This window comes from Filobasidium floriforme, assembly GCF_021052385.1.
Source record: "Filobasidium floriforme strain CBS 6241 chromosome Unknown HD553scaffold_12, whole genome shotgun sequence".
Lineage (NCBI taxonomy): Eukaryota > Fungi > Basidiomycota > Tremellomycetes > Filobasidiales > Filobasidiaceae > Filobasidium > Filobasidium floriforme.
In genome coordinates, this window is record NW_025763633.1 from 123,651 (window position 1) to 147,848 (window position 24,198).

The 24,198-nt window shown below is 53.3% G+C and overlaps 9 protein-coding genes across 9 annotated transcripts; 3 read left to right on the plus strand and 6 right to left on the minus strand.

Moving 5' to 3' along the window:
* Nucleotides 1–605: 605 nt before the first annotated feature.
* HD553DRAFT_328885 (uncharacterized protein) lies at nucleotides 606–4,214 on the minus strand (the record flags this gene model as incomplete). Its single annotated transcript, XM_046181896.1, has 12 exons — nucleotides 606–691; nucleotides 759–912; nucleotides 980–1,046; nucleotides 1,110–1,177; nucleotides 1,242–1,362; nucleotides 1,427–1,564; nucleotides 1,628–1,921; nucleotides 1,991–2,214; nucleotides 2,284–3,341; nucleotides 3,420–3,553; nucleotides 3,637–3,781; nucleotides 4,127–4,214. The coding sequence occupies 12 exons, from the start codon at nucleotides 4,212–4,214 to the stop codon at nucleotides 606–608; spliced, it is 2,577 nt and encodes an 858-aa protein (XP_046036184.1).
* Nucleotides 4,215–6,926: 2,712 nt separating this feature from the next.
* HD553DRAFT_311971 (uncharacterized protein) lies at nucleotides 6,927–9,001 on the minus strand. The gene is made up of 5 exons (XM_046180035.1): nucleotides 8,642–9,001; nucleotides 7,879–8,438; nucleotides 7,621–7,745; nucleotides 7,408–7,535; nucleotides 6,927–7,298 (listed from the first exon to the last, which is right to left on the minus strand). Exons 1-5 carry the CDS (start codon nucleotides 8,813–8,815, stop codon nucleotides 7,143–7,145), a joined length of 1,143 nt encoding a protein of 380 aa, XP_046036185.1. The 5' UTR covers nucleotides 8,816–9,001; the 3' UTR covers nucleotides 6,927–7,142.
* A 1,692-nt stretch (nucleotides 9,002–10,693) lies between these two features.
* On the plus strand, nucleotides 10,694–12,436 carry HD553DRAFT_272475 (kinase-like domain-containing protein; the record flags this gene model as incomplete). The annotated part of the gene is made up of 3 exons (XM_046177763.1): nucleotides 10,694–11,446; nucleotides 11,513–11,744; nucleotides 11,817–12,436. The coding sequence occupies 3 exons, from the start codon at nucleotides 10,694–10,696 to the stop codon at nucleotides 12,434–12,436; spliced, it is 1,605 nt and encodes a 534-aa protein (XP_046036186.1).
* Nucleotides 12,437–12,710: 274 nt separating this feature from the next.
* HD553DRAFT_335485 (putative glucan 1,3-beta-glucosidase) lies at nucleotides 12,711–15,739 on the minus strand (the record flags this gene model as incomplete). The annotated part of the gene is made up of 14 exons (XM_046182195.1): nucleotides 15,535–15,739; nucleotides 15,342–15,354; nucleotides 15,155–15,210; nucleotides 14,725–14,796; nucleotides 14,363–14,433; nucleotides 14,169–14,272; nucleotides 14,037–14,086; nucleotides 13,625–13,943; nucleotides 13,539–13,552; nucleotides 13,346–13,479; nucleotides 13,225–13,282; nucleotides 13,019–13,159; nucleotides 12,854–12,952; nucleotides 12,711–12,791 (listed from the first exon to the last, which is right to left on the minus strand). Coding segments are annotated over exons 1-14 (1,275 nt in total), but the record flags the coding sequence as incomplete, so codon positions are not given.
* A 520-nt stretch (nucleotides 15,740–16,259) lies between these two features.
* On the plus strand, nucleotides 16,260–17,923 carry HD553DRAFT_355989 (putative 20S proteasome beta-type subunit; the record flags this gene model as incomplete). Its single annotated transcript, XM_046183840.1, has 5 exons — nucleotides 16,260–16,279; nucleotides 16,359–16,496; nucleotides 16,831–16,912; nucleotides 17,057–17,296; nucleotides 17,379–17,923. The coding sequence occupies 5 exons, from the start codon at nucleotides 16,260–16,262 to the stop codon at nucleotides 17,703–17,705; spliced, it is 807 nt and encodes a 268-aa protein (XP_046036188.1). The 3' UTR covers nucleotides 17,706–17,923.
* Nucleotides 17,910–18,832, minus strand: HD553DRAFT_38232 (uncharacterized protein). Its single transcript, XM_046184193.1, has one exon. The coding sequence runs from the start codon at nucleotides 18,659–18,661 to the stop codon at nucleotides 18,008–18,010; it is 654 nt and encodes a 217-aa protein (XP_046036189.1). The 5' UTR covers nucleotides 18,662–18,832; the 3' UTR covers nucleotides 17,910–18,007.
* Nucleotides 18,824–20,451, minus strand: HD553DRAFT_311978 (putative Carboxymethylenebutenolidase). The gene is made up of 9 exons (XM_046180036.1): nucleotides 20,263–20,451; nucleotides 20,070–20,196; nucleotides 19,941–19,996; nucleotides 19,785–19,874; nucleotides 19,705–19,713; nucleotides 19,594–19,643; nucleotides 19,383–19,491; nucleotides 19,238–19,309; nucleotides 18,824–19,114 (listed from the first exon to the last, which is right to left on the minus strand). Exons 1-9 carry the CDS (start codon nucleotides 20,398–20,400, stop codon nucleotides 18,938–18,940), a joined length of 828 nt encoding a protein of 275 aa, XP_046036190.1. The 5' UTR covers nucleotides 20,401–20,451; the 3' UTR covers nucleotides 18,824–18,937.
* A 124-nt stretch (nucleotides 20,452–20,575) lies between these two features.
* Nucleotides 20,576–22,718, minus strand: HD553DRAFT_311979 (histone H1). Its single transcript, XM_046180037.1, has 7 exons — nucleotides 22,516–22,718; nucleotides 22,301–22,395; nucleotides 21,549–21,607; nucleotides 21,334–21,475; nucleotides 21,127–21,255; nucleotides 20,957–21,065; nucleotides 20,576–20,891 (listed from the first exon to the last, which is right to left on the minus strand). Exons 2-7 carry the CDS (start codon nucleotides 22,382–22,384, stop codon nucleotides 20,836–20,838), a joined length of 579 nt encoding a protein of 192 aa, XP_046036191.1. The 5' UTR covers nucleotides 22,385–22,395; nucleotides 22,516–22,718; the 3' UTR covers nucleotides 20,576–20,835.
* A 162-nt stretch (nucleotides 22,719–22,880) lies between these two features.
* On the plus strand, nucleotides 22,881–24,085 carry HD553DRAFT_311980 (structural insight into the sequence-dependence of Nucleosom positioning). Its single transcript, XM_046180038.1, has 5 exons — nucleotides 22,881–23,128; nucleotides 23,212–23,274; nucleotides 23,366–23,445; nucleotides 23,513–23,552; nucleotides 23,640–24,085. Exons 1-5 carry the CDS (start codon nucleotides 23,092–23,094, stop codon nucleotides 23,828–23,830), a joined length of 411 nt encoding a protein of 136 aa, XP_046036192.1. The 5' UTR covers nucleotides 22,881–23,091; the 3' UTR covers nucleotides 23,831–24,085.
* The last annotated feature ends 113 nt before the right edge of the window (nucleotides 24,086–24,198 follow it).

Below are 24,198 nucleotides of genomic sequence, written 5' to 3' on the forward strand. Positions count from 1 at the left end.
GATGAAACGGCTATCATGAATACGCCTTTCGTTTCGTTTGCGATCGTAGGAGAAGACTCAATTTAACGGAATAGATCTAGTATAGTTGGGAACGATAACAGCAGAAATTCAACTTCAATGATCTCGAATCTGCTGGTTAGACGACACTTTCTGATATACAGATGCTATACACAAATGGCATTCTTATGGAAGACACAGAGAAGCGCTCAACTGGCGCCTTCATGGGATGTCAAGCGGTCAGGGCCAGTGGACTATCGCTATCGCAGGCACGGATACACGACATCAGAAGGGTACAAGACCCGGCATGAAAAGGTCTGTATCACTGTAAGGCTCAATGTGGTCTGGGATCCCCATCTTCGTGAAATATCAGATTGATAGTGAGATCCGGAATAGACGATACAAGAGGAGCAGAGACAAGGTAACCACAGATATAAACATGGAGGTAATGGGAGGAGGGCGATCTACGTCGAGTCGAGTTGTCGCAGTGATATTGTAAAGGATACGCGCAGAAATAGAAGCCGTTGAGGGTGTCGGAGGCCGAAAAGCCTAGTGGATCCGGAGATCGGTAGAGGGAAACAACAACAAGGAATTGTGGAGCAGGCGATTTACTCTTGACCGAATCCGAGGGTCTCCTCGACGGCGATCGTCAACTTTTGCTCGAGCTGCTCGAACGTCTTGTAAGCAGGAAGGTCTGGAATGCAATCGATCACAGCCGTCAGCGGAAGCTTTTCGTTCATGTAGTGCTGGTCCAGACTTACCGATACGGTTGAAACACGTGTGACTTTTCGGCAACTGGGTCACTTCGCCAGCCTTTTCGATTGTGAATCGCCTAGGACCGTCGGAACCCTGCAAGTCCTTGAAGCCGTTGACGGGGATTCGAGATGTACCCGTAGTGAATTGCAGGAGACGGGACTGGTTGTCACCAATATCGCGGATCAGCATTGAAAGTGGCTTACACCTGAGTACAGTCTCGACAAACCTTTCGCTCGGCGGGCCAAGCGCGCACGATCTTCCAGAACCACTCGATGACCTCGTCCGAAGGGTTGCTGCAAAAAGGTCGAAAATCAGCGATCTTTGAGTCAGTCTATGACCAATCCGGGTCAACTTACTATCCTCGGTAATCGGTGTGCTTCATCCAGTCGTCGACGTCGATCTCGGACATTCCTCCAATCAACAACTGCGACGACAACGCGTGATCGTCAGCGTTCGACGCTCACCGCCCCAGTTCGTAGACAGCTCACCTCGAGTTCCCGCTCGTCAAACACATTGATGAGTTCTTGAGGAATCAACTCGTTGAACCCGGACATGAACGCCTCGAACTGTTCCGAGACACGCTTCTCGATACGGTACGTCGTGACAAGACTGAGATCGAACAGGAATTAACACGAAGACAATCGAGTTGGCAGCCGACACAGCCTGTACTCACTCTACGTATTCCTTCTTGTTTTCCTCGGTGACCTGAACGTCTCGGCCACCAGGCTTCAGGTCGACGGTGACGATCTCGCCGAAACGCTCTTCGGTCGTACAGAACGTGTCGTCGATGACGTCGGTAATGTCGTTCTCCCTAGAGGTGACGCGACACTGTTAAATTTGCGGCTGTGGCTACCAATCGACAGCCAACACTCACAACATCCAGGTAAGACCTCGGTGAAGCTCGGCGTCTACACTCTCGAGATCGGCCAAGGCGATCTTCTTCTTGAGGATCATCTTGTAGAAAGCGACGATAAAGTAGGCGTCCAAGAAACGACGGTGGAAGATACCCAGTCCGAGCACACGTCCGATAAACTTGAAGTAGTTCAAGTGTTCCGGGTTGACTCCCGAGTTGGGGTTGATCTGCAGCGTGTAGTTGTCGTGCGCCGAGTACTCGAACAAGCAGTAGAACGGGTTAAACATCTCGTGCGAGAGCAAGAAGAAGAACTCTCTGCGAGCGTCATCAAGTCGATGTTAGCCATACACCTCCAAACGACCGACCAAACCGGACACGACCCACCTCGACAGACCACCGTAATCCAAACCGTCCTCGCCCTCGAACTTGATCATCAACCGCTTCTTGAGATCGTTCGGCGTCTGCCTCATGATCTCGCTGTAACTACCTTCAAAGATGGTCTCTCGCGAGACCTTGATGTGGCATTGACCCGTGTTGGGACGAAGCGCGGGTTGCGATCGGAAGTAGATCAACTTTCGTCGGAAGTCTCGCTTGTATTGCGGGGTGTTCTAACAAGTCATCGTGGGAGGAAAATGTCAGTCATGTTACAGACCACCTCACAGCTAGAACAAACTCACCTGGTCGAGAGAACTGGGCAACCTAGGGTCATCCCACGTAGTCGTCTTGGTGTTGTGATCGACAAAGTACACCCTGGCCGTGCTTGTCAACCTCATCTCCCATCCGCTCGGCAAAGGTCCGAGCTGGCTGACGGTCTGGGGCTGAACAGTCAAGTTACCACCGCTCGGGCTGATGACACGCAACAACTGCTGTCGACGCGGATCAACCCAGGTGGTCGTCCTCGTGTTGTGGTCGACAAAGTAAGGTCGACCTTCGGGCGTGAACCGCTGCTCCCAGCCCTGAGGCAGAGGTCCGGCACCGGCCTGAGTGACGGTAGCGCCTCCGGTAGGGACGACACTGCTACCTCCCGCAGCGGCTCCACCGGGGGAAGCCGGCGCGTTCTGCCCGTTGGGGTTGGGCGTGTTCGATCCCGACCCGCCACCAGTGTCGAGCATATCATCGGCCAGACTCCTCAGATTATGCCTCGCTCGAGCGTCTCCGGTAGAGTTGGCAGCGTTGGCATTGTTGGCCACCTGATCCGTACTGGGACGGTTCCACGTCGTCGTCCTGGTGTTGTGATCAACGTAGTACTGCCTTCCGAGATGGTCGATCCTCCTCTCCCATCCTTCAGGCAGGGACCCAAGATGGTCCATATGAGGATCAAAGTTGCTGTTGTTCCCAGCTGACGCTCCGCCAGTCCCGTTGTTGGCAGTCACACCGGTCGAAGCCGCCTGCGCCGTCGGGTTGGTCGTCGGCGCACCCAGAGCGCCAGTCGAGTTTTGGTTGACGGCGGGAACGCCAGGAGCAGGGTTGGCCACCTGAGCCACAGCCTCTTGTCCAGCAGCCGAAGCCGCGAGCGTGCTGTTGGCAGCAGCAGACGATGGCACCTGAGGCGCCGAATCACGCCTAGACGCGTCCGCGGCCGTACCCGAAGATCCCGCACCGACCGTGCTCCCACTGCTCGCGGTCGGTCCGGGATTCTGGATCGGTCCCGACGTGTTGGTCGTCACGTACAGGATCAGCTTGCCGTGAACAGGCAAGTTCTCGCTCGACTTTTTCAGGTCCCTCGTGAGCATTTCTACATGGGCCGTCACAAGCATTAGCGTCTTGTCGCCATATCAACTCGGCTTCATCCAGGAAGACCCCTCCGACTCACCCTGCCCACCACTGTCCAAATCGATCACATCGGCCACCTTGATATTGATCACTCCCAAAAACCCCTGATCCTTTCTCTTGAACTTTCTCTGATCAAACACTTGCACGGCGACGACGGACGAGTCTTTGACATTACTACCGGGACCAATCAAGTAATGAAACAAAACCTTAGCCTCTGCCATCAAGAACACGAGTCTGAAACGCTCGCATCGACCTACATGTCAAAGTTCTCGTTCCAATACGGGTTCAACGTCTTCTTGATCACGCTCGTCGTGTGGGTCTGTTCGCCATCGACGGTGATAACGGCGAACGGGTCCGGCAGACGAAAGACGTCCCGCTTGACGAGCGAGTCGGCGGCGACGACTGTGGTGATGCGAAGCGGAGCCCAAGGGTGTGGCAATGGGAGCGGAACAGGATTCGTAATGTAAGCAAGAGATTTGGCGAGAGTCAAGGGAAATCGTTCAGAAGAGAGATTCGCGTAGATCAGCCTCTGGTCCCTAGAAGTGTGTGTAATCCCGCATTCTGATAACCTCATCCCCTGGTCCATTCGTAGCATCTTCTGATCTTCTCGTCTCATCTCGCTCCTTAACGATCTCACAAAGTTCCTCCAAACCCCAAGAAAGTAGAACGGGATGGGAAGGAGACGGGAAGGGAAGGAAACAAGAAAGCCGGAAACAAAGAGACCAGGCATTGCACTCACCCGTCAACCGGATCGTCTTGTTCCTACATCCCGCAAATCCGACCAGATCATTTCAACCCATGGTGCATTATCGTGATCGTCCGGTATCAAGTGCATCGAGCAACGAGCATCGATTTGAAGTTGAATTTGAAAATGTGGTCGTGGGTCCAGGTCGAAAGACGGTTCGTTGCGTGTCGGTTTTCATTTCGAGATCCGAGATCCGAAGTCGGGGTTCGAAGGTGATGCGAATTCGACATCCGAGGCGTTCGAGGTGAAACGGAAGTGAGACGAGGACGAAATAGCCATCATCACCATCGTCGTCATGGTCATCGCCATCGTCGCCATCGAAAAAACATCGACGATCCCGGGCGGCCACGGTCGCGCAGGTCGAACCATCCAGGTTCGTCGGTGATTTATCCATCAATCCAGGCGAAAGGCGGTGGAGTGAAGAATATCCGGGGTTCCCAGGTGATATGCCAAGGTCGATGCCATTATCCATATTCCCATGCGACGGGATGTGATCGGATATTCAAGGTTGTTGATTCGAGCCGAATGGGAATTGAGATGCCAAAGTTTCGAGTGTTCAAGGTTGTGATGATCGATCGATTGTAGTATCCATCCATTCCCCATGAGGTATCGAATTCCGTGCAGTATGGTATCACATCGTATCGCAGGATATTGCAAGTCCAAGAGGAGCCGCGTGCCGAACAGAGTTTGCCATCCCGATTCCGATTTCACAGCAAGAGTTGCGTGAAGGTAGAGATGGTTGTGGTTTGCGGTTTGCGTGATTGTTGACCAACAATTGATTCGATATTGTGGCGACCGAGAAGGTGCAGGTACCGTGGACAGCAAGAGGCGTCGAGGGGATTACCGTTGGTGAAGATTACGCATACGTGAGTGAGATGGGCGATGTGGTTGTCGAATCGATTCACGGTCACGGGAGTGTCGTTCAGATCATTGCGAGTCGATGCGAGTCGACGTGAGAAAAAGAGGGGGAGGAGAAGAAGAGCAAAGAAGAAGATCGAACAGACTGTATTAGTACTGCAACCACCCGCTACGCCGTGACGCACGACAAGTAAAAGGACAGTATAGTCGACTTGTACTCACACGTTAGCCCCAGTTCTAGCCGACATCGTAATCGTTGTCGATTCTCGTGCGCTACTCCGTTTTCTATACTACTATTATCCACGCCGAGTCAAGTAGTAATATCAAACTGCTGGTATTTTCGGTATATCGAGTGTGATTGCGAGTTTTAGGTTGTAGCGTTGTAGATGGTCGTGAGGATGGTGGTGGTGATGTCGATGATGTCGACGGATTGATAACAGCTCCCACCCCTTTTACTACTCGCGGGGACTTCTATGACGCGAGAAAGCCCGGGCCTAAGGCGGAACCACGAGGTCGACGAGGATAGGTTTTCCGATCGTTTTTTCTTGCTCGTTCCTCCCAGACAGAGCAGGATGTGTGAATGCTTACTGAATACGAGGTCGATGTTGTGATGCAGAATGATAGGCTCCTTTTCCAAGTCATTGACGTTTTTGGTGATCGTCAGACCGGTTCGACCTGCGTGGGCCCCCTTGACCTCGACCTCGACATCGCGGCCCGAGAATTTCCTGATTTAGCGCAAAATCACTTGTGTGTGCACCGCGGATCGCAAATATAAGACTCATACGGTCGGACCGTCGATGTCCGGAAGTAAAAAACGTGGGTGACGTTTCAGCCTCGTTTTTTTTTCTAAGCCCATTCCGATCGTACCTTCGATGTCCAGTTGTGTAGTTCGTGAAAGGCGAAGCGGCGGTCTGAAGTAACGACCGCTGCTGTTTCTGTCATTACAATCTCTCCTTCCTCCACCATCACTCCTGCCTCGGTCGCGCCCGTTGTCAACATCGTCAACGTCATGAATTCCCCTATCAAGCTTCGCCCCAACTCCTCTCTTGCCCTCGAAGACGCGCCGATCCTTCACCAGCTGACGGTACCGGATATCCTTCAGGACTACAAAGAATGGTATCGTAGCGTCCGGGGGGGGACCTGATCACTCGACAAGGTCGCATAGGAACGCTATGTGAAAGATTCTTGTAATTTGAAGTTACCGCAGCCATCTTTACATAGCTGGGCCCCGATTTTGTACCAACTATCTATCTTCGTCCTTCCTACTTATTCAGCTCGACTCTTCCCTCTGTACCAAGGTCGAAGGCCGTGAGAGCATGATCTGTTGACGACCAAGTTGTCCTAGCGTTGTCCTGCATGTCATTGGTTGGGATTTTCCGAATCAGCGTCAGGCTCAAAGGATTGACTGGTGTCACTGCCCAAGCATTAAACATCGCCCGTCTGAAATTCCCTGACAACCCACTGTGTGACGATCCCAGCTCTGACAAGAGTCGACGGGGCCAATCAGATGATGATCTTCGACGCACCAAAGTCATACGACCGGGTCGAGGATGTTACATCCGGCCACGAACGGCCCAGGGTCCTTACTGGGAACAGACTGACAGCCTAAGGATCGGGTTTCTTCTTGCCACCACTGACAGATGCCGGCATCACATCGTACTTGTTGGTTTAAAGTCCTCTTCATCGTTACAAATTCGTTCAGGAAGTGAACTTGGTCTGGTGTGGGAGCTCTACAGCATTTTCTCTACCAAGAGTCAGGCAACCCCTTCTTCTGCTGAGGATTCCCGGCAACGCGAGGATCGTCCGCTGGCGTTCGGCATCGGTCATCTCTATCAGCCAGTCAACAGCTTCTCAATAATGAGAAGCCAGAATATTACTGAAAAGCCTTTGATCATGACTCTGTTGCGAATTCACAGTCTCGCATGTTTCAAAGTAGACAAGAGAGGGTTTACGTTCTACTTGTGCTCCGTGACGGCGAGACATGCGTCGCAGCGTTAATGACCGACGTGGTTCCTTACGACGAGTCCACATTTCGAAGCGTCCTTCAGGGTATAGTCATCGTCACATCGTACAACCCGCTCTAGGTCATCTACAAACCCTCAATGCCCCCTTTCATCTATCGTATCCATACCTTCCCTGCAAACATCCTAATCTCGAACCTCACCGCCCCGCCTCTCGCTCCCAGACCCAATTCGGTATCGGTAGGTGCTGGACGACGACCCGTTTATTCAACACTTCTTCCAGGTACATCTTGAACAGGCCCGAGTGGATCTTGTTGAAGTTCGGGAACGAGGTTGAAAGGTTGTGTAAGAGCGGCTGTGTCGTGGTCATCATCGTCGCAGTCGAAGTCGGTCCGCATAGGTAACAGGATATTCATTTCAGTCGAAGGCGACATTTTTAGTCAAGGGGTGATGAGGAGCCTCACCGAATGTTCGAAGAATGGCCCTCGTTTGAATTCGAACAACCGTCTTAGGGCCATCGTCCACATGTCGTCGACCGCTTCTTTGCTCTTAGCCAACTCCAAGGTCTTTGTCGGAGTAATCCCTTCGACGCCTACAGCGTGTCAGTCAAGTCATATCAGTCCCCGGTCTTCTCTTCACCTCCTTGCTATGTCGCATCTGGGAGTGCTCGCACGTACCGAGCAACTGCCCGCTCCCAAAGAGATACGGTAAGAAGACGTAATCGTCCAATCCCCAGACCCCATGTGATCCGGCGGGTTCTAGCTTGTACTTCGTCTGCAGAGCGTTGGTGAGGGTTAGGTACCTGGATTTGCCGTGAGGCAAGTCACAATCAGATGAATCAGAGCCAGGATGAAGCGGGATTGAGAGGATCAGCGAAAATGATTTTGGGACCTTGCATGCGGTTAAGATACAGCGAGAGTTCCTCAAAGACTTACTTAGGGAAGACCCTTAAGATCAGATCGTCTTCCTCCAGCTCAAGATCCCCTTTCTCTCCTTGCTTCCGTTGCTCACCCTCACCCTCACCCTCACCCTCACTCCCACTCCCTATATATCCCCCCTTGACCAAGACCCACAACCCTAGGACGAACGCCAGCTCATGTCCAGTCCCATAATCCAACCGTGAAGAGTGTCCAAAGGCGGATCCTTCCAACCAGATCCTCAAGACGGTGGATCTGAGCAGTTCAGGAGCGTTGGGCAAGAAGGAAGATCTTGATTCTGGATGAGGTAGCAGCGACGATGACGAAAGTGATGACGATGACGGGAGCGATGATGGGTCGGCATTGGCATTCGGCTTGGCTGCCGTATCGATGTTCAGGGCGGCGATATCCACCAGACCTCCGTCTTGAGGCGGATTCGAAAGAAGATGTTCTTCGACCTTCTTGTCGAAGACCCTAAAGCTCTTGTTGCCGAACCGTTGATTCGGATCGTGCTCGGCGGGCGTCTCGGCCATAATCCGATTTAGGGTGGAGAGGAGGTCTAGTAGGGATTTGATTTTCTTCCCGCAGTTCCAGGGTTGACGTGGGTTTGACATCGCGATTGCAATTGCGATGGAAATGCGGTGATTAACCAGGTTGAGGATATAAGATCCAAATTGGATGATAGATTGCCGTCGATGAGATATGAAAAGCAGGGAACAAGGTAATGTCACATAAGGTTGATCAGCCTATGGGCCCACCTCGATGACACCCCTGAACTCACCTCTGAACATCCCTCTGACCCATTATACACCCTCTTCCCCCTGACCCGTTCACACCGCCTCTGTATCCAACTGATGAAGTCCAAGTATCCCGGAGATCTCCTGAAATCGGCCAAGTCCTGGTCCGTCTGGATCCTGCTGAAGCCTGTTGAAGTTGAAGGGACAGGAGAGGTCATCTTGTCTTGTTCGTCCCCACGAATACAGGTTGATTCAACCTTGACCCCGGATTACTGTGGATGATTGGATGTGGTTGGATGACGTCGTTTGTTGTAATTGTCAGTCCAGATCGATGTCGAAGGATAGTATATAAGTTGCAGGCTCAGGACCTCCTCCTCCCCCTCGACGCGACCCTCCGTCTCGACTTGAACAACTATTCGATAACAACCATTAAACTACCATCAACAACCTCGAATACACTACAGCATATATAATAACACACACACACACACACGCTGAATCAGTCAGGCTGAGAGAGCCGAACCATACCCGGACAAGGCGCCGGTTGCTCGGGATCTGCTCAGGCCAGATCGACTTCCCGCCCTTTACGTTCAAAAGCGATACACACTCCGTCCTCTTCCTCCTTCGCATCGATGGTCCTCGGCACAGATCAACTCGCCGCTCCAGCGATGTCAACCCACATCCAGCTCGAGGGTCTGAACGGCTTCAGGTCGAGCGGAGAGCTCATCGACCTCGATCCGGGCCGACACCAGCATCCTCCTTCAGGGGGGACATCTCATCTGTCCGCAGCGAGACTCTACTTGAACTTGCCTGCTCGACGAGATCGAACCGGTCCAGGTGACCACAACAACAACCATATCAACAAGCACGATATCGATATCGAACAAGAGGGCGTGCTGCAAGCAGTACACCCTCCCATTCTCAAACCTTCCCCTATGATCGCGAACACTCACGTCAACTCGCCGAGGAACCGTTCAGCTACCGTATCCGACCCCGCAGAGATCCGTGCGACCTCCCCTCACCTGCGATCGACCTTTGATAGGGATCGCCTGAACAGTCTCGTCAATCCATCTGCGTTCAGTTCGAGCTCGAATCCCAATACTCGACCCATCGTCGATCTGGAGATCGGGACCAATCTGGCAGGAGGGTGCAACTTCTTACCTTTTTCGAGTCCTCAACCTTTACCTAGCCCGGTTCCAACAGACCACCAAGGGGTGGACCCGTTAGGCCGATCCCCACCCAAACGTAGAGGTTCGGATGAACGCAAGCCGGGTTCACCGTTGAGCTCGCAGTTGGAATTGGGATCTGCATTGGGGTCAGAGACGGTAGCTACGACCGTCACTCCGTCGACCCCTCAGAACCAACGTCAGCGAACTCGGACCAATTCGAACCAGAGTCAGACCGGTTCGAACTCGAACTCGAATTTGAGTCTCACCTCGAGTTCCATCAAGGATGGAAGCAAGACCTCGGCGTTCTTCTCTACGAGCTTCAGTCTGGGGGTTCCGGCTCCTCCTAGGCCGCTTGCGGACAGCGTCGGCTCTGGGACGAAGATGGAAGTAGATGGCCTTCCCAACGCCTTGTCTTCCTCTCCAACCCGTTCACACCATAATCCTACCCCGATATTCCCCGTCCATTCGACATCGCGTAGCACGCACTACTTTCTCCCCTCTGAGAGACCTGGGTCTCACTTGGAAGCATCCAGTTCGAACCTCAACCGAGCTCGGTCATTGAACTCTGCTAGACCAGGTCAGAACCAGAATCAATCACCAGGCCCAGGGCTGAGACACGGTACGACCTCAAGCACCCCTACCCGGACACAAGCGGCTAGTTCGAGGTCGAGCGCTTTCTTTTCGACGAGCTTCGCTGCGACCCCACCGAGGAGCGCCAGCCCGTCCGCTTCCCCTGTCTTGGCGAGTTCTCCTACTGCTGAATTCCGTTCGAATATGATTGCGAATCAGGGGGAGAGGAAGAACATGACGGCCTCTGGGTTCGCGCTCGGACTAGGAAATGGATTAGGACGTGGTTCGCCAGCGGGCGGGAAGGAGACTTCGAGGTCGGTCACCATGCCCGTGACTCCCGTCTCTGTGAACGTCTCCATGACTAGCCCGGTTGGGTCGGAGCTACAAGGGGTTGGAGAGCGAGGATACGTCAACTTGGGCGAGGGGAGTGGGAGTTTTATCTCGGGGATCGGAGTCCCGATCATTCGGAACGGGAACGGAGTTTCTGATCCTGCCTCTCCTAATCAATCGCCCAGCTCTAGTACGAGGTCGAAGTCGGCTTACGATCCGGCGACGGTCATTAGCCCTCCCCGGAAATTGACACGAGAAGTCTCTGGCACGTTCGGACCTAGACCCGTCGTAAAGGAACGACAAGAGAAAGACGAAGAACCTTGTCGGATCAGACCGGGAGATATTCTCATTGCGCCCGAAGGAGAGTCTGTACCCCGGCTCGCTCAGGCCGGTTCGACGTCGACGGCAGGATTGTCAAATGGGTCTACATCGACATCGACATTGACTTCTACCGAGGCTGATTCTGCGCGACAACAAGAAACGTCGCATTCGAGGTACTGGAAAGTGGACCGGGTGATGGGTGAAGGCGCTTTCAGTCTCGTCTGGAGTGCGAGGGAGATGGTTCGGTCTATCCGGCGACCAAAGTCGAGGTCCACACTGTTGGTCCCCCAGTCATCGACTTCTCGGTCCGGGCGAGTCGGCCAAGAGGATACCGATGACGAGGAGGAGTACGAGCCTAAGGGCGACGAGGTGGTAGCGATCAAGATGATGGATAAACGGATGTGCAAGGAGAATGATCGGACGAGGATCAGTTTCGTTCGGGAAGTGGCCGTCTTACGAGTGAGTACAGACGTCATCGTATTACACTGAAGAAATGTCTGACCCTGGCTTCTATGACGTTTTTAGCATCTTTCCCACCCTCACATCGTCTCGTACCTATCTTCTTTTTCTACCACGCAATACCACTGTCTTGTCCTTGAAAACCTTTCGGGAGGGGAACTATTCGATCTCTTGCAAACGCCCGGAAATCATCGACGTATGGGGGAAGACCTGGTTCGACGGATATTCGGGGAGCTCTGTCGAGGCGTGTACTGGTTGCACGAGGCCAAGGTCGTCCATCGGGATCTAAAGCTAGAGAGTGAGTTCGCGCCGAGCTTGAAGCCTTGGCCTTGGACGAAACGTGATACTGATGTCTACCTACCCACACCAGATATCATGTTCACGGTCAACCCGTTCGCGCTCGTGGACAAGTCGGATCCGACCGCCAAGATCCCGATCGACAAGCTGCCCACCCCCTTGGTCAAGCTGACAGATTTTGGTCTGGCTCGGTTCATCGACCCGGCATCGCCCATGCTCCAGACTCGATGCGGATCGGAATCGTTCACCGCCCCCGAGATCATCATGGGCAATCCGTACGACGGGAGGGATACCGATTCCTGGGCCGTCGGGGTCATCCTCTTTGCTCTGGTCACGGGGGAGCTGCCGTTCGACCGCGTGACCTCGGCGACCGCGCACGACGAGGAGGCCCAGAGGAGGAAACGGATCATGGCGATTGCCAAGGGGGACTACAAGTGGCCCATCGGCGTCGGCAGTGAGGGCGTTAAAAAGGTCGTCGCGCGGTTGTTGACGCGAGACGCATCTAAACGGACTCGCGTAGGACCGGCGCTGTGGGACGAGATCTGGATGCATGGTCCTGGCAGCGTACCGTGTCCCGCAAGTCGACAGCCGGGCGCTACCGACGAGACCTTGCCGGACGGTCGGATCAAGCTTCTGGACGGATTCCTGTTTAACAAGGACATTGAGCTCGAGGCTAGGAGGGATGCTTTTTGATCGGGAGGCCTGAGGACGTTTTTCTTCCGTTACATCTACCGTTCGGCCTATTATCGTGGCCATCGGTCAAGTCATCACTGCTTTTTCGTTTCGCTTCATCTTGCTGTTGTTTCTCTTACCCGCATCGCAAACACGTTGTATAGCACATTACACGGGCATGCTGTCCCTCTTGCCTATTGCCTATAATAATGATAATACATTCGACGGTTCACGAAGTCCTGTGCACTAGAGATACAGTGTCAAAAACATCGTTATGAGAAGCAAGAAGGGGAGATGTCTGAAGGTATCTGGTGTTGTGAATGGTGGAGATCCGTTTTCAATAGATTGGGCCGAACCGTTGAATTGGCACGGTTGACTGCGGGAGTCGACTCGATTTTAAGCTTGGCGAGGAATATCCTACAGCACGAATCCGCTCACCCTAGAGTCGCAGGCTTGTCCCACAGTGGCTGCGGAATCCAGCCGTACGTCACCCCATCCTGAAACGCCCATTCGCTCGCGCTTTCCGTCTTCCAGCACCTGGTATCGCGCGGGATGTCAAGCTCAGCATGTTCACTTATAATCAATCCAGGAGTAGCGGCCTACCAGTAAATCCACCCAGAAGCCTGCTCGTAGATCCACGTCTGTGTCTCGAAGCTCCTTGCCAGGTAGTCCGTATACTCGTTGGAAAAGTCCGCGCCTGATCCCGTCTTTCCTCTGCAATTCCCGGTCAAGTTGGTCGGACTGCTGTGCGCCAGACGCACGCCAAGTCAGCTCGAACGTGACAAAACAGCCTGCATGGAAGGACATACGGATCGGTCGTCGAGTCCCACCGAGCGCCCTTTCCTCGCCCGTTCAAGTATGCTGCGCCTATATCATCACCGAAACTCAGCATCGTCCTGCCGCGCTTTCTTTGCCTACGAACCCACTCACAATCGGTGGAAGCGGTCGTGAACTCTCCGACTACGGTCCAGACATTTTGATTAGACTGGACGAGTTCCGGCAACTTGTCGCAGAATGTCCGGAGTTTATCGGTATACCCTTGTTCGACGAGTTCGATGGTGAACCTGTAGCGCGATGCGTATCAGCTTGGACAGCATCTTGTAATAGGAAAATTCGCACATACATCGAATAAATATGCTGTGCATCGTGCTCATCAATAGTCAGTCTCAATCACCTCACCCTGTATGTTACTTAACACCCGGAACTCACGGTATCCAGAACGACTCTATTATATCGATTACTAGGCATGAACCCTTCCCACTCTCTCAATTTCCTAAAGGCATCGGAGATGACCACCGCGACCCTTTCATCCACACCTCTTATCAACCCATATCCGTCCTCATAGAACGCTCTCAACGCCTGGACCTCGTTGTCACCGTAAGGAAACGGCTCGTTGACCAGCTCGATAGCGACGACTGTGCCGCCATACGAAGAGGCGGTGAATTCTTGCGCGAGGATGGTTATCGCCGAGAGCGTCCGTTGGATCGAAGTCGTGTTGATGAACCATGACCTCGAGTTCGTCGATCCCCTAAAAGCATGAAGTTGGTCCAGGAAGTGCTCGTATATTCAGCTTCGAATGATTCCTTTGCTGAGAATGGATGTTTTTGGGGGGTCCTCTTACGAGTTATCGAACCCATTCTGCCCCGAAGGAACGCCGTGCAAATCGATCATCTGCCCGCGATTCCAGGCATGCTCAGCCTTGCTTATCAGGAACCTTCCATCTTCACTATCCCTGCACGAATATCGAACTAACCACCGCCAACCCTATATCCCTACACCAAACCACAGCCCGCTGGAGATACTCGAAAGCGCCGGTCATGAACGGTTCGTCCGGTCCGAGCGGGATGATCGACCAGACTTCAGATCCGAAGTTTATCCAGAAATCATCGGCGTCAAAATTGGTAAATCATTCTTTGGTGATGGGATGAAAGAGAAAACGCCACTTACACCCGATTGGGATCCGGACTGTGTTGAGACCTAGACGTTTGATGTCTTCGAAATCCTTCCTGACGATCCAACTACGTTCGCGTCCATGTGATAATTGTTGCAGACCGTAAGGAGAAGGGGCAATACCACGATTATCAGGTGTTCCAGAACGATCAGATAACAATCGCATGAGAGAGTATGGCGGCATGGTGAGATAGCAAACCGGCGGATTAGGAATCGCCGAGTAGAACAATTCATGACGGTAAGCATGTCGATATTGCAGGAAAAGAGATGAACGAAGATCGCCAAATGAGTATTTTGCTCCAGATCATTGCTGAAAGCACTAAGGAAAACAAGTCCAAATACGAAAGAATAAAACTCACCTCCCCCAATGCCCCTCAACCTCCCCGAACCCCAGCGTATAATTCGTCGACCGCCAATAGGCTCCGTACGTCCTGCATTTTGATTTGCCATTTCATTTTTTGATGTCGGTTTCGATTTGCGTGCACGAGTTGAGAGTATGTTCCGTCATGTCAGGACAAGGCAGTCGTGGAGGAGGGGGGCAATTTGGGAGATGGCAGAAACGAGTATGTGTCGGGCCGTGCCAAAGGACGTCGCACGAGTGAGATTCAGATTGGATTTGGAATTGATGTGCAGCAACACGAGTAGCGGCAGAAACAGGATTGCGAATCAGCTTGCGGTCCAATTGCGCAAGCTTCAAAAAATGCAGCAAGGTACGAAACCGACCAAGATCGTAGGCAATCAAGTGGGCGAGGAAAAGGATGACAGCGACTGAAAGTGATGAGGGCTTACCGTTCATCGATGACCCAATCCGGTTTCCCTTCGAACATGCTCGGTTTGATCCATGGCTACGATTAGATGATATAGGATCCGTCAGATCGAAGCGAGGGTGATGAGGAAATGAATCAGTGACCGTGATGATCCCAGCGAGATTGATATGTACCTGAATTTGACTGCGGACATGATGGAAGTGACTTACCTCGAGTACCAGCCTAAACCGCCGAGCAAATCGACAGCCAAAGGTAGATCAAATTATCCCAGAGAGACGAGAGTTTACGTCGATCCCACATGAAGTATCAGCGATCCTCCTCATCCCGAAGGTCAGCAGAAGGTCCTTTCCGGATCGAAAGGACCTGCTACCACGAATACTGGGAGCGGGAACTATGACTGACCATCCGCCGATATTCACCCCCCTCATCGGTCCTTCTCCCCATGCGAACCCGGAAGAAGAAGACATGACTGATATTCTGGTTTTCCGTAGATAATCGATTATGCTATTATAGATTGATTGCCATGCCGTCGAAGTTGATAAGGATGCTCGGATGCTCGAGTTGTTCAGGGTGCCTGTCGAGGTGCGAGGATACGTTGAAATGAATCGCAAGACGACTTTTGATCAAATGTCGTCGTCATCGTGGTTCTGAGGGAGGAACAAAAGATGAAACGGGAGGGACGGATATATCCGAACCATTCCAAGATTACGTGATTATTACGTATGAGTGAACTCGTTGGGTCGATGGTTGTAGTCAACAAAGGTCGTCGAAGCAGGCAATTTGATATTAATTGATAGGAGAGATTCAGTGTGGCACGATCCGAAGACTCATTACATGCTACAAGAAGTATCAGTGTGTACCAGCAGTGCTTCAGCTCTGTGCTCCGTTTGCCAAACTCGATACGCAATCCCATCCTGACCAAGTAGCAGTCTGATCGATAAACGTAAGAAGCGGACATCTTACATCGTTTCTCATGTCCGTTGTGCTTGATCTGACCGCCGCGTAAGCTCGAGCTCGACCCTTGGGTTGATGACGATCAAGAAACCGTGTAAAGGTTGATGTCGATGTCATTCAGTCTTGAACGACCATATCCACAACCCAATCAGATACCTTCAACACTTACAACCATGCCTGAAGCTATTCAACAGTAAGACCTCCCTTCCCCTTCTCCTTGCCGGCCGACAAGAACTGACCCCCCTTCAATGCGTTTCGTCCAACCTAAACAGCCGCTTCGACCCATACTCTTCCAACGGAGGGTCCATCCTCGCCATCGCCGGGAAAGACTTCGCCGTCGTCGCTGGTGATACTCGGCAGTCGGAGGGGTATTCCATTCAGAGCAGGTATCAGAAAAAGGTCTTTCCTCTGTGAGTCTCCCCCGTGTATTTAGGTGTTGAGAGGGTGGTAGTCAAAGGGACGTTCAGGTGAAATGGAATGCTGATCCAGCTTATCTCTTTGCTTGTCCAACACCGCCTCCTACACACCATCCTTCTACAAATCACCCCTGAATCTATGCTATCTGCTTGTTCACCTTCGACTCGACGCCCTAATCGCCCTCTCGGCGCATCATGATCCGGGATACATGCACCACGACCACTTCGTCAACCTCGTGCCGCACTCACACCTATCCTTTGGACACTCCCAATGTCCCCCGGAAACCTCTCTCGATTGAACTGGTTGCATTGGCAATTGAACGAACAGCACCTCGAAAGCGATCCTCGCCGTCAACGGTTTCGCAGCGGACGGGAACAATTTCGTGAAACGGGTTAAACAGCGGTTGGAGGTCAGTCTTGGGGGGTCCACTCTCTCACTTCCTCTTTAGTCCTTAGAGCTGATCGTAATGCTTACGATCCCCCGGAACTGCTGTGATGGCCACTCGCCCCGCCCTTTCTTCAACCCCCTCCGCTCGCTCCGCTCGCTGCTACAGTGGTACACCCACGCCCACAACAAAGAAATGCCCATCAAATCCATCGCCCGACTGATCCAGACCATGCTCTACGCCCGTCGCATGTTCCCTTACTACGTATACAACGTCTTGGCCGGTATCGAAGAGGACGACGGGACGGGTGCGGTGTATTCGTTTGACCCCGTGGGGAGTTATGAGAGGGAGACTTGTCGGGCCGCTGGGGCTGCGCAGAGCTTGTTACAGCCGTTCTTGGATAACCAGGTGCGTTTCTTTCGATCAGGTTTCCTCCTCGACCGCAGGGTTGTCGCTGAGGCCGCGATATTACTATGTGGGCCCTTGGCAGATCTACTTCCGTAACCACACCCCGGCTCCCGGTCAACCTCCTTTCGACCCCTCCACCCACCCGCTCTCTACCGTCCTCTCTATCCTCGTCGACTCCTTTTCCTCAGCTACCGAACGTCATATCGAAGTAGGAGACTTCCTGGAGGGGTACGTCATCCTCTCCCCCGGTCGAACGTCGGACGACCTGATCGGAGAGGGCGTCAAGGGGGTCTTGCCAGAGGGGATGACGGTCGAGGAACAAGACCCGGAGGATCTGGACGTCCAGAGCGCTGTGGCTGGGAAGGGATGTCGGGTGTTTTTGGTGAGGAAGGAGTTGAAGAGGGATTGATCTGGCCCACGAATCGGAGGTGGAGCTGGGTGGATCGTCTTTACGTATACGAGCATCGATTCCAAGTCGAGTCGGTCGCTTGTGTTTATTCTGTGTGCTTGTGCTAGTGTATGTCGGAACGTCAATATGTCCATTACGAAGAGGACGTGTTCTAAGTCCTGCGCTTAACACGAATCACAGAGTTGGGCATGTGGACTGTTGTCGCACCTGTTATATGCGGTCGACCATTTGGTTTGTTGATGTCGTCGACCTTCTCACTGGCACCCATCCGATTCACCTTGGTATAGATGGCGTTGGATCCCTTATTCCCTACGGATGGCAGCATTCCCTACGATTAGTATGAGCTCGTTAGTGGGATCTAAAAGAATATAGCGGACCCCTAAGAGAGGCTCGCACAACCTGCCATGGGTTACCGATGGCGCGATAGTATCGATGGCGCTGAACAACGGTGGAGAGGTTGGAGATGCCGCCGTTTTGGATGGCGAACAGCTTGGAGAAGGCGCCGTCAATGCCGCTACGGTCAGGCGCAGTGACAATATGGAAGCCCCTTTGCATTGAACGGTGGAGGTATCCGACGTACCCCGGCAGTCCTGTGGCATCCTGTCGAGCGCCAGTCTTTGAGCCTCTGCGCGGTGGAACCAGACCTTGCACAACGCTTGGTGGATCATAGGCGGATCTGTGCAACTCGACTCGATTCGGGACACCATGCTGTAACGACAACAGGCACGGAAGATCGTCGCTAGGCGGCGAGACTGCCGGTCGTCATTGTCAGCGGGTTCCTTGTTCAGGTAGGTGAACTCAACACCGTACTGATGTCGATAACCGGGTCGTGCTGCAGTGAAGTAGGTTGTGTTATCGAAAATATGGGCGAGAGAGAGGATTGCAGGAGGATGAGAAATAGGTGGTATCAGGAGGAAGAGGAACAACAGGATGGAGGTGGCTGAGGAAGAAACCATCGCTCACGACGAAATGGCTCTCCACTACATCATTCCCCAGAGGAGATAGGCTCTCAACCGTCGATCGCCTCGATTCCCTGACTCTACGTTGTCGTCCAATTCGGGCTCTCAAGACCCATTCATCGCAATGGCGACCGTATTGTAGCTCTCCGAGACGCCGGACAACCTGATACTTTGCAGGTATACCTCATGCGCATTCTCCTGGTCAAGAACGCAGCTACCAATGTCAAGCACTTTATTCGAAGATGCTATCCCGTCATGTTACAAATCGATACCCTAGCAGACATGCTCTACGTTCCCCCCACTCCTAACCCTCCGCCCGAGGTTCCTGGCCACACACCTCTCAAACATCTCCATCATCATCCCGAACAATCCTCTTGTCAACGCAGCGTCCCACCTGCCCTTAGAGGAGGTATCCCGGATGAAGGCATGTTGCGCTTGGACCTCGTGAAGCTATTACGAAGGATTCAAGATGGTCATGAAAGAGAAAGAAGATAAAACAAAAGCCGAGGTTAGCGATTATAGGCTCAGCTATGGTATGGAGTAAAAAGACAGCTGAAGCGAAGCGCGGCTCACGGAAAAGATGACGTTGGCGTCCTCAAGCGTCTTTCGAACGAGATCCCTCCCTTCTCTCGGGACGTGCGTGTCCTGCATCACATCGCACGAACGTCAGCAACACCATTCCGGTGCATATTCGCTTGGCCCTTGGAGGGCAACTGACCTGCTTGCCGAAGACCATGGCGACCTCTCCCTTATAATCCATGTCCCCATTCTTGATCTTGATCAACGTGTCGTCCGAGTTTCCTTTTCCTAGAGTTGCCGAATGGACGCTGTGGTGACGCGACCAGAAGTGGGTTTGCGAGTACATATGATCAGCTCATTGAGCGTGGTTTCTAACGGGTTAGGTAGGAAGGTCGGTATTTGGTACTGACTCGGTAGCGAACCAACAGAAGGTAGCCAGGATCCGGGGATCAAAGGCAGCCTAGCAGGGATAGAATATCAGTTTGTGTCCTGTATAGAAATGTACAACTCGAATGTCTCACCCTTAGGGCCTGTAAGAAGGTAGAGGCAATCGCAAGATTAGCATCTGCGTCCAAGGGTGTATGATAAGCCCGGACCCTACCAGATGACCACCAAGACACATGCCCGTCGCAGCGATCCGTCCGGTACATTGCGGCAGAGACATCAAGACGTCGACCGATAACGTCGCATCCTATAGGCTTGCCCAATCAGCTCATTCGATTTGGCTTCGCATATCCGAGATACAGATCGCTCTCACCTCGTCGTACCCAGCGATGGTCTTTTCCGCCTTGTACTTGTTACCCCGATCGGTACCTATGTAGTATCGTCACCCAATCGACATCAGTCATTCGAAGGTGTTACATCTCCCGAGCGGGTAGGAGCTCACCCTCGGTATCGTAAGGCAGAGGCTCCGGACCCTCAAACTCGTGGAAAGACGAAGGACACGCGCAGATGAACCCCTGCGAAGCGATCTGCCCGGCGAACCGTTCTACCGGTCCAGAGACTTGGTAGATCTGATCACATCAGTACCCTTGTCAGCCCAAAAATAATCTCTCGGAATAACAGAGGAAGTGACTTGCCTCGCTGAAGACGACACAACCGGGAAACTTGGCATCAGGGTATTCGGGCACGTTGGGCTCGATGATGATGACCCGCATCGTCCCCTTGACGCCGTTGGCGGTCGTCTCGACGTCGCGATAAGATTGCTTGATGAGCATGACAGTACGGGATGTGTGGATGTAGCTGGTGCTGCGTCAATCTATCTACCGATTCTTGTTTCGAAGCAGAGTAAGAATAGAGAGAGTACTGTATGTAAGTAGCGTCAGTCTATGTGCCATGTCGCTCAATTGTCGGCTGCCACTCGGAGGTGATGACGTAAGCAAAAGCCACGGGGCGTCGCGGCGCGGTATGGCCGTTTGGATATGTGCATAAGGGACAATCATCATGAAAGAGCTCGAACGATACCTCTGAAATAATACAAGATCGAGAGGCTCTCGGAACAGGTGAGCGAAAAGCGAAGGTTTCGGTATAGGCGTCGGGTTAAAACACGAAGAACAGGCAGGGCAGGTAGTGATCGAGTGCGAGGGCAGAAATCAAAAAGGGTTGCTGAGGCGAAAAAGAAAGAGGAAATCGAGCGAGACGCGTTACGCGCTCTACTTCTTCTTCGCAGCAGTCGCCTTCTTGGCCGGTGCCTTGGCAGTGGACTTGGCTGTAATGGAGAACGGCGGGGTGAGCGGGACGATCATGTGGGTTGATGTCCTCAGATCGCCTTACCGGCAGTAGCCTTCTTCGGGGCCGAAGTCTTCTTAGCAGGAGCAGCGGCCTTCTTGGGTGCGGCAGCCTTCTTAGCAGTAGCAGTGGCAGCAGCCTTGGGAGCGGCAGCCTGTCAGGTATGAATACGTCAGTCCGTGATTCATTACGGGAAAGTTCGAGATACAGCTTACCTTTGCGGGTGCCTTCTTGGCAGGAGCGGCAGCGGCAGCAGTGGTGGCCTTCTTGGCGGGGGCAGCAGCCTTCTTGGGAGCGGCAGCGGCACCGTTGGCAGGAGGAGCGTTCTCCTTACCGGCAGCGCTCTGCGACGAACATGGAGCGTCACAAGTCGTCAGCATACGCAGCGAATGGGAATGTCTCGACATGACGGCTCGACGTACCTTCTTGACGAGCTTGACCTTTCCACCGGAACCCTTGGGCTGGTCAAAGACGCCGACCTCGACACCTCGTGCGATGGCCTTGTTGACGTGGTTCAAGTTGGCAGCCGACGACATGTCGAGCTTGTACTTGTCGGCCAAGAACCTGGTGAGTAGATGGGAATTGCAATGTGATCAGTGTCGACGCGATCGATCGCCTCGGAGACGCGACGACTTACTTCTTGATGGCGGGACGCGAGACACCCTGACGGGCATCGGTCGAGCTAGAGATGCATTCCTGGTCGAGCGATGGAAGCGAGGCGCGTCAGTTTGGATGCGTGTGAACAGGATGTCTGATGCAGGGGAACCACGGCATGATGGCGGGTCGAATCGAAACTTTGTTGTTGTGAGCCCAGGTCGAAAAGCGCGACCGGAGTCGTTTGGCTCCTTCCCAATCAGGTAATATTACGCGACGGCCTCTCGAAATCGGACGGGACGAGCTGGAGACGTCGGAATGCTTCGAGAGGGTTACCGAAGATGCCTCTCGAGTGTAATCAGGTGTCGTCGAGGCGGTGGGGAGAGTCGATCGAGCGATACAAGCTGATGTTTATTTACGCGTGATCGGTCGACGTCACGGTCCGGCCCGCACGTGACGCTGTGGCTGCCAGCATCGACTCCCTTTGTGGCGAAGGGCGCAAACCAGCAATCGGCTCGAAGAGCTAGGACGTGGTCTCTACTTCGAGATGTGACCCCTCGTCTTCAGGACCCGTGCTAGCCGACTGTCGGTGCGGCTCGTCGAAAAGGGATAGACGCGTGGACGCGAAGTTTTCGTCCTCGTCCAACGGCCGTCCAATCAGCTCGACCAGATGGCATCGTCGACTGCATGGTATCGGATTTCGTTGAAGAGCATGTTCCAGGTGGTGATGAAGTGGCGAAAGAGGGTAGAGGAACTGGGATGCGAAAGCCGAATGACACACGACTTTAGACTTACCTGGATCATGGCCTGGAACGAAGGGTGAGCGGCGGCGGACTTGGCCTTGGTGGCAGGGGCGGTTTTCCTAGCGGTGGGAGCCATTGTGATAGAGTCTAGAAGCGGGCAGACGGGGGCAAGTAGAGGAGAGAGAGGACAAGACAGTCAACTACCTGAAGGGCGATGATGCGGAAGAGCTAGAGCGAAAGGGACGGGCGAGGAGGAGGATGGCTTACCTTGGTTTGGTTTGAGAGTAGGTTGAGATATCGAGGTGGCCGAAGCGAGGTTGTGAGCGTAGGGTGTTTGAGTGAGACTTGGTTGTGATGGTGAAAAGAGGTTGAGAAAGAGGAAGAGGTGGTGAGGTATCAGAAGGATGAAGAGTAAAAGGTGATTGTAGAGGGATATGGGAGTCGAAGAGACGGGCGAGGGGGGGAGGAGAGGGGGGGGGTATGCTGCTTAGGTCCGTCTCTCTCTGCGCGCGCGAGCCTCTGGGCGCGTCACTTGCGGCCGGTACATCAGCCTCGGTGTTTCAAGAAATCCCGACAAAGTAAACAAAAAGACGTGGAACGCGAATGAATATTCGTTTTCACGTCATTCACCTCAACGAGTCGCGTCATCGCGTCCTCGAGGCGGATCTGACGCGTCAGGCAGGCTCGGGCGAGCAGCCGCTTCAGAGTTTGTGCGAGTATAATAGTCGAGACGTCGCAAAGGTCGAGCTCTTTCTTCTTCCCCATTCGTCTCAACACAAACCAACCAACTCACATCTTCCATCACCACTTCTTTCACACTACCACCCTCGACTTCCTCTCACAATGGCCCGAACCAAGCAAACTGCCCGAAAGTCCACAGGCAAGCTAAAAAAATCTCGGACGGAACGGCCGCCTAGCAAATCGCTAACCAAGTGTCTTGTCTTCGCGCGAAACTCACTGTAGGAGGAAAGGCCCCCAGGAAGCAGCTCGCTTCCAAGGCTGCCAAGAAGACCGCTCCCTCTACCGGTAAGCGTTCGACTCTCGACTTGATCTCGACTGTTTTGCGATCTTCCATCTGACCATTCAACTCTCGTTTGTGCTTTTTACGACATTATAGGAGGAGTCAAGAAGCCCCACAGGTACAGGCCCGGTACCGTCGCCCTCCGAGAGATTAGGAAGTACCAGAAGTCCACCGAGGTAAGTTAGCTACATCAGGCAACACCGGTCGATTGATATGCTCATGCGAACTCGCTTCCCAACGTAGCTCTTGATCAGGAAGCTCCCCTTCCAGCGACTCGTTCGAGGTACGTTCTCGCGGCTACGTCGTGGTCTCGAGCTTCTCAAAGTCAGCCATCGCTTACCCTCCTCGCCTCTTGCTTCACCTCGATCAGAAATCGCCCAAGACTTCAAGACCGACTTGAGGTTCCAGTCTTCCGCCGTCATGGCCCTCCAGGAGGCTTCCGAGGCCTACCTCGTCTCGCTCTTCGAGGACACCAACTTGTGCGCCATCCACGCCAAGCGTGTCACCATCCAGCCCAAGGACATGCAGCTCGCCCGTCGTCTCCGAGGAGAGCGTGCTTGAGCGTAGCGTCGGCTCGCGACCTACACCACCTTGCCTGCCATTCGATTCGACCTGGCTCGTCACCCCACCCCTCCTGGCCAGTTGGAAGGGCGATGACCGGTTCGATGATGAAAGGATTTGTGCAAGTTTTCTTCCCGATCGTCTTTATCTCTATGTAGCCTTGTCGACTTGTCGATATAGCCGCGCCTTCGTTTTCGCTCAAACCTTTGTATCGCCTTTGATGCGTGTTCATCTCAGATCAATCATCTCATCGTCCACTTCGCTCGTCCACTTCGCTCTAACCGAGAACCATCCAGTCCTAACGAAGAACGGGTCGTATTGGTTCTGCAGCGGATTACATATTATATTGTGTCCTGGCGATTGCATGC

Excerpts from the sequence above, each read along its gene's own strand:
- HD553DRAFT_311971 (XM_046180035.1), bottom strand. The coding sequence starts at position 8,815 with ATGACCTCTCCTGTCCCTTCAACTTCAACAGGCTTCAGCAGGATCCAG. Across the intron at positions 8,439-8,641 it reads GGTCAGAGGGATGTTCAGAG|AAAATCAAATCCCTACTAGA; the intron begins GTGAGTTCAGGG and ends AACTGCGGGAAG. Across the intron at positions 7,536-7,620 it reads TGGGAGCGGGCAGTTGCTCG|GCGTCGAAGGGATTACTCCG; the intron begins GTACGTGCGAGC and ends GACACGCTGTAG.
- HD553DRAFT_311978 (XM_046180036.1), bottom strand. The coding sequence starts at position 20,400 with ATGCTCATCAAGCAATCTTATCGCGACGTCGAGACGACCGCCAACGGC. Across the intron at positions 19,997-20,069 it reads TCTGCCTTACGATACCGAGG|GTACCGATCGGGGTAACAAG; the intron begins GTGAGCTCCTAC and ends GATACTACATAG. Across the intron at positions 19,310-19,382 it reads CCATGGTCTTCGGCAAGCAG|GACACGCACGTCCCGAGAGA; the intron begins GTCAGTTGCCCT and ends GATGTGATGCAG.
- HD553DRAFT_311979 (XM_046180037.1), bottom strand. The coding sequence starts at position 22,384 with ATGGCTCCCACCGCTAGGAAAACCGCCCCTGCCACCAAGGCCAAGTCC. Across the intron at positions 21,476-21,548 it reads TCGCGTCCCGCCATCAAGAA|GTTCTTGGCCGACAAGTACA; the intron begins GTAAGTCGTCGC and ends TCTACTCACCAG. Across the intron at positions 21,066-21,126 it reads CCAAGAAGGCACCCGCAAAG|GCTGCCGCTCCCAAGGCTGC; the intron begins GTAAGCTGTATC and ends CATACCTGACAG.
- HD553DRAFT_311980 (XM_046180038.1), top strand. The coding sequence starts at position 23,092 with ATGGCCCGAACCAAGCAAACTGCCCGAAAGTCCACAG. Across the intron at positions 23,275-23,365 it reads GAAGACCGCTCCCTCTACCG|GAGGAGTCAAGAAGCCCCAC; the intron begins GTAAGCGTTCGA and ends ACGACATTATAG. Across the intron at positions 23,446-23,512 it reads AGTACCAGAAGTCCACCGAG|CTCTTGATCAGGAAGCTCCC; the intron begins GTAAGTTAGCTA and ends TTCCCAACGTAG.
- HD553DRAFT_38232 (XM_046184193.1), bottom strand. The coding sequence starts at position 18,661 with ATGGTTTCTTCCTCAGCCACCTCCATCCTGTTGTTCCTCTTCCTCCTG.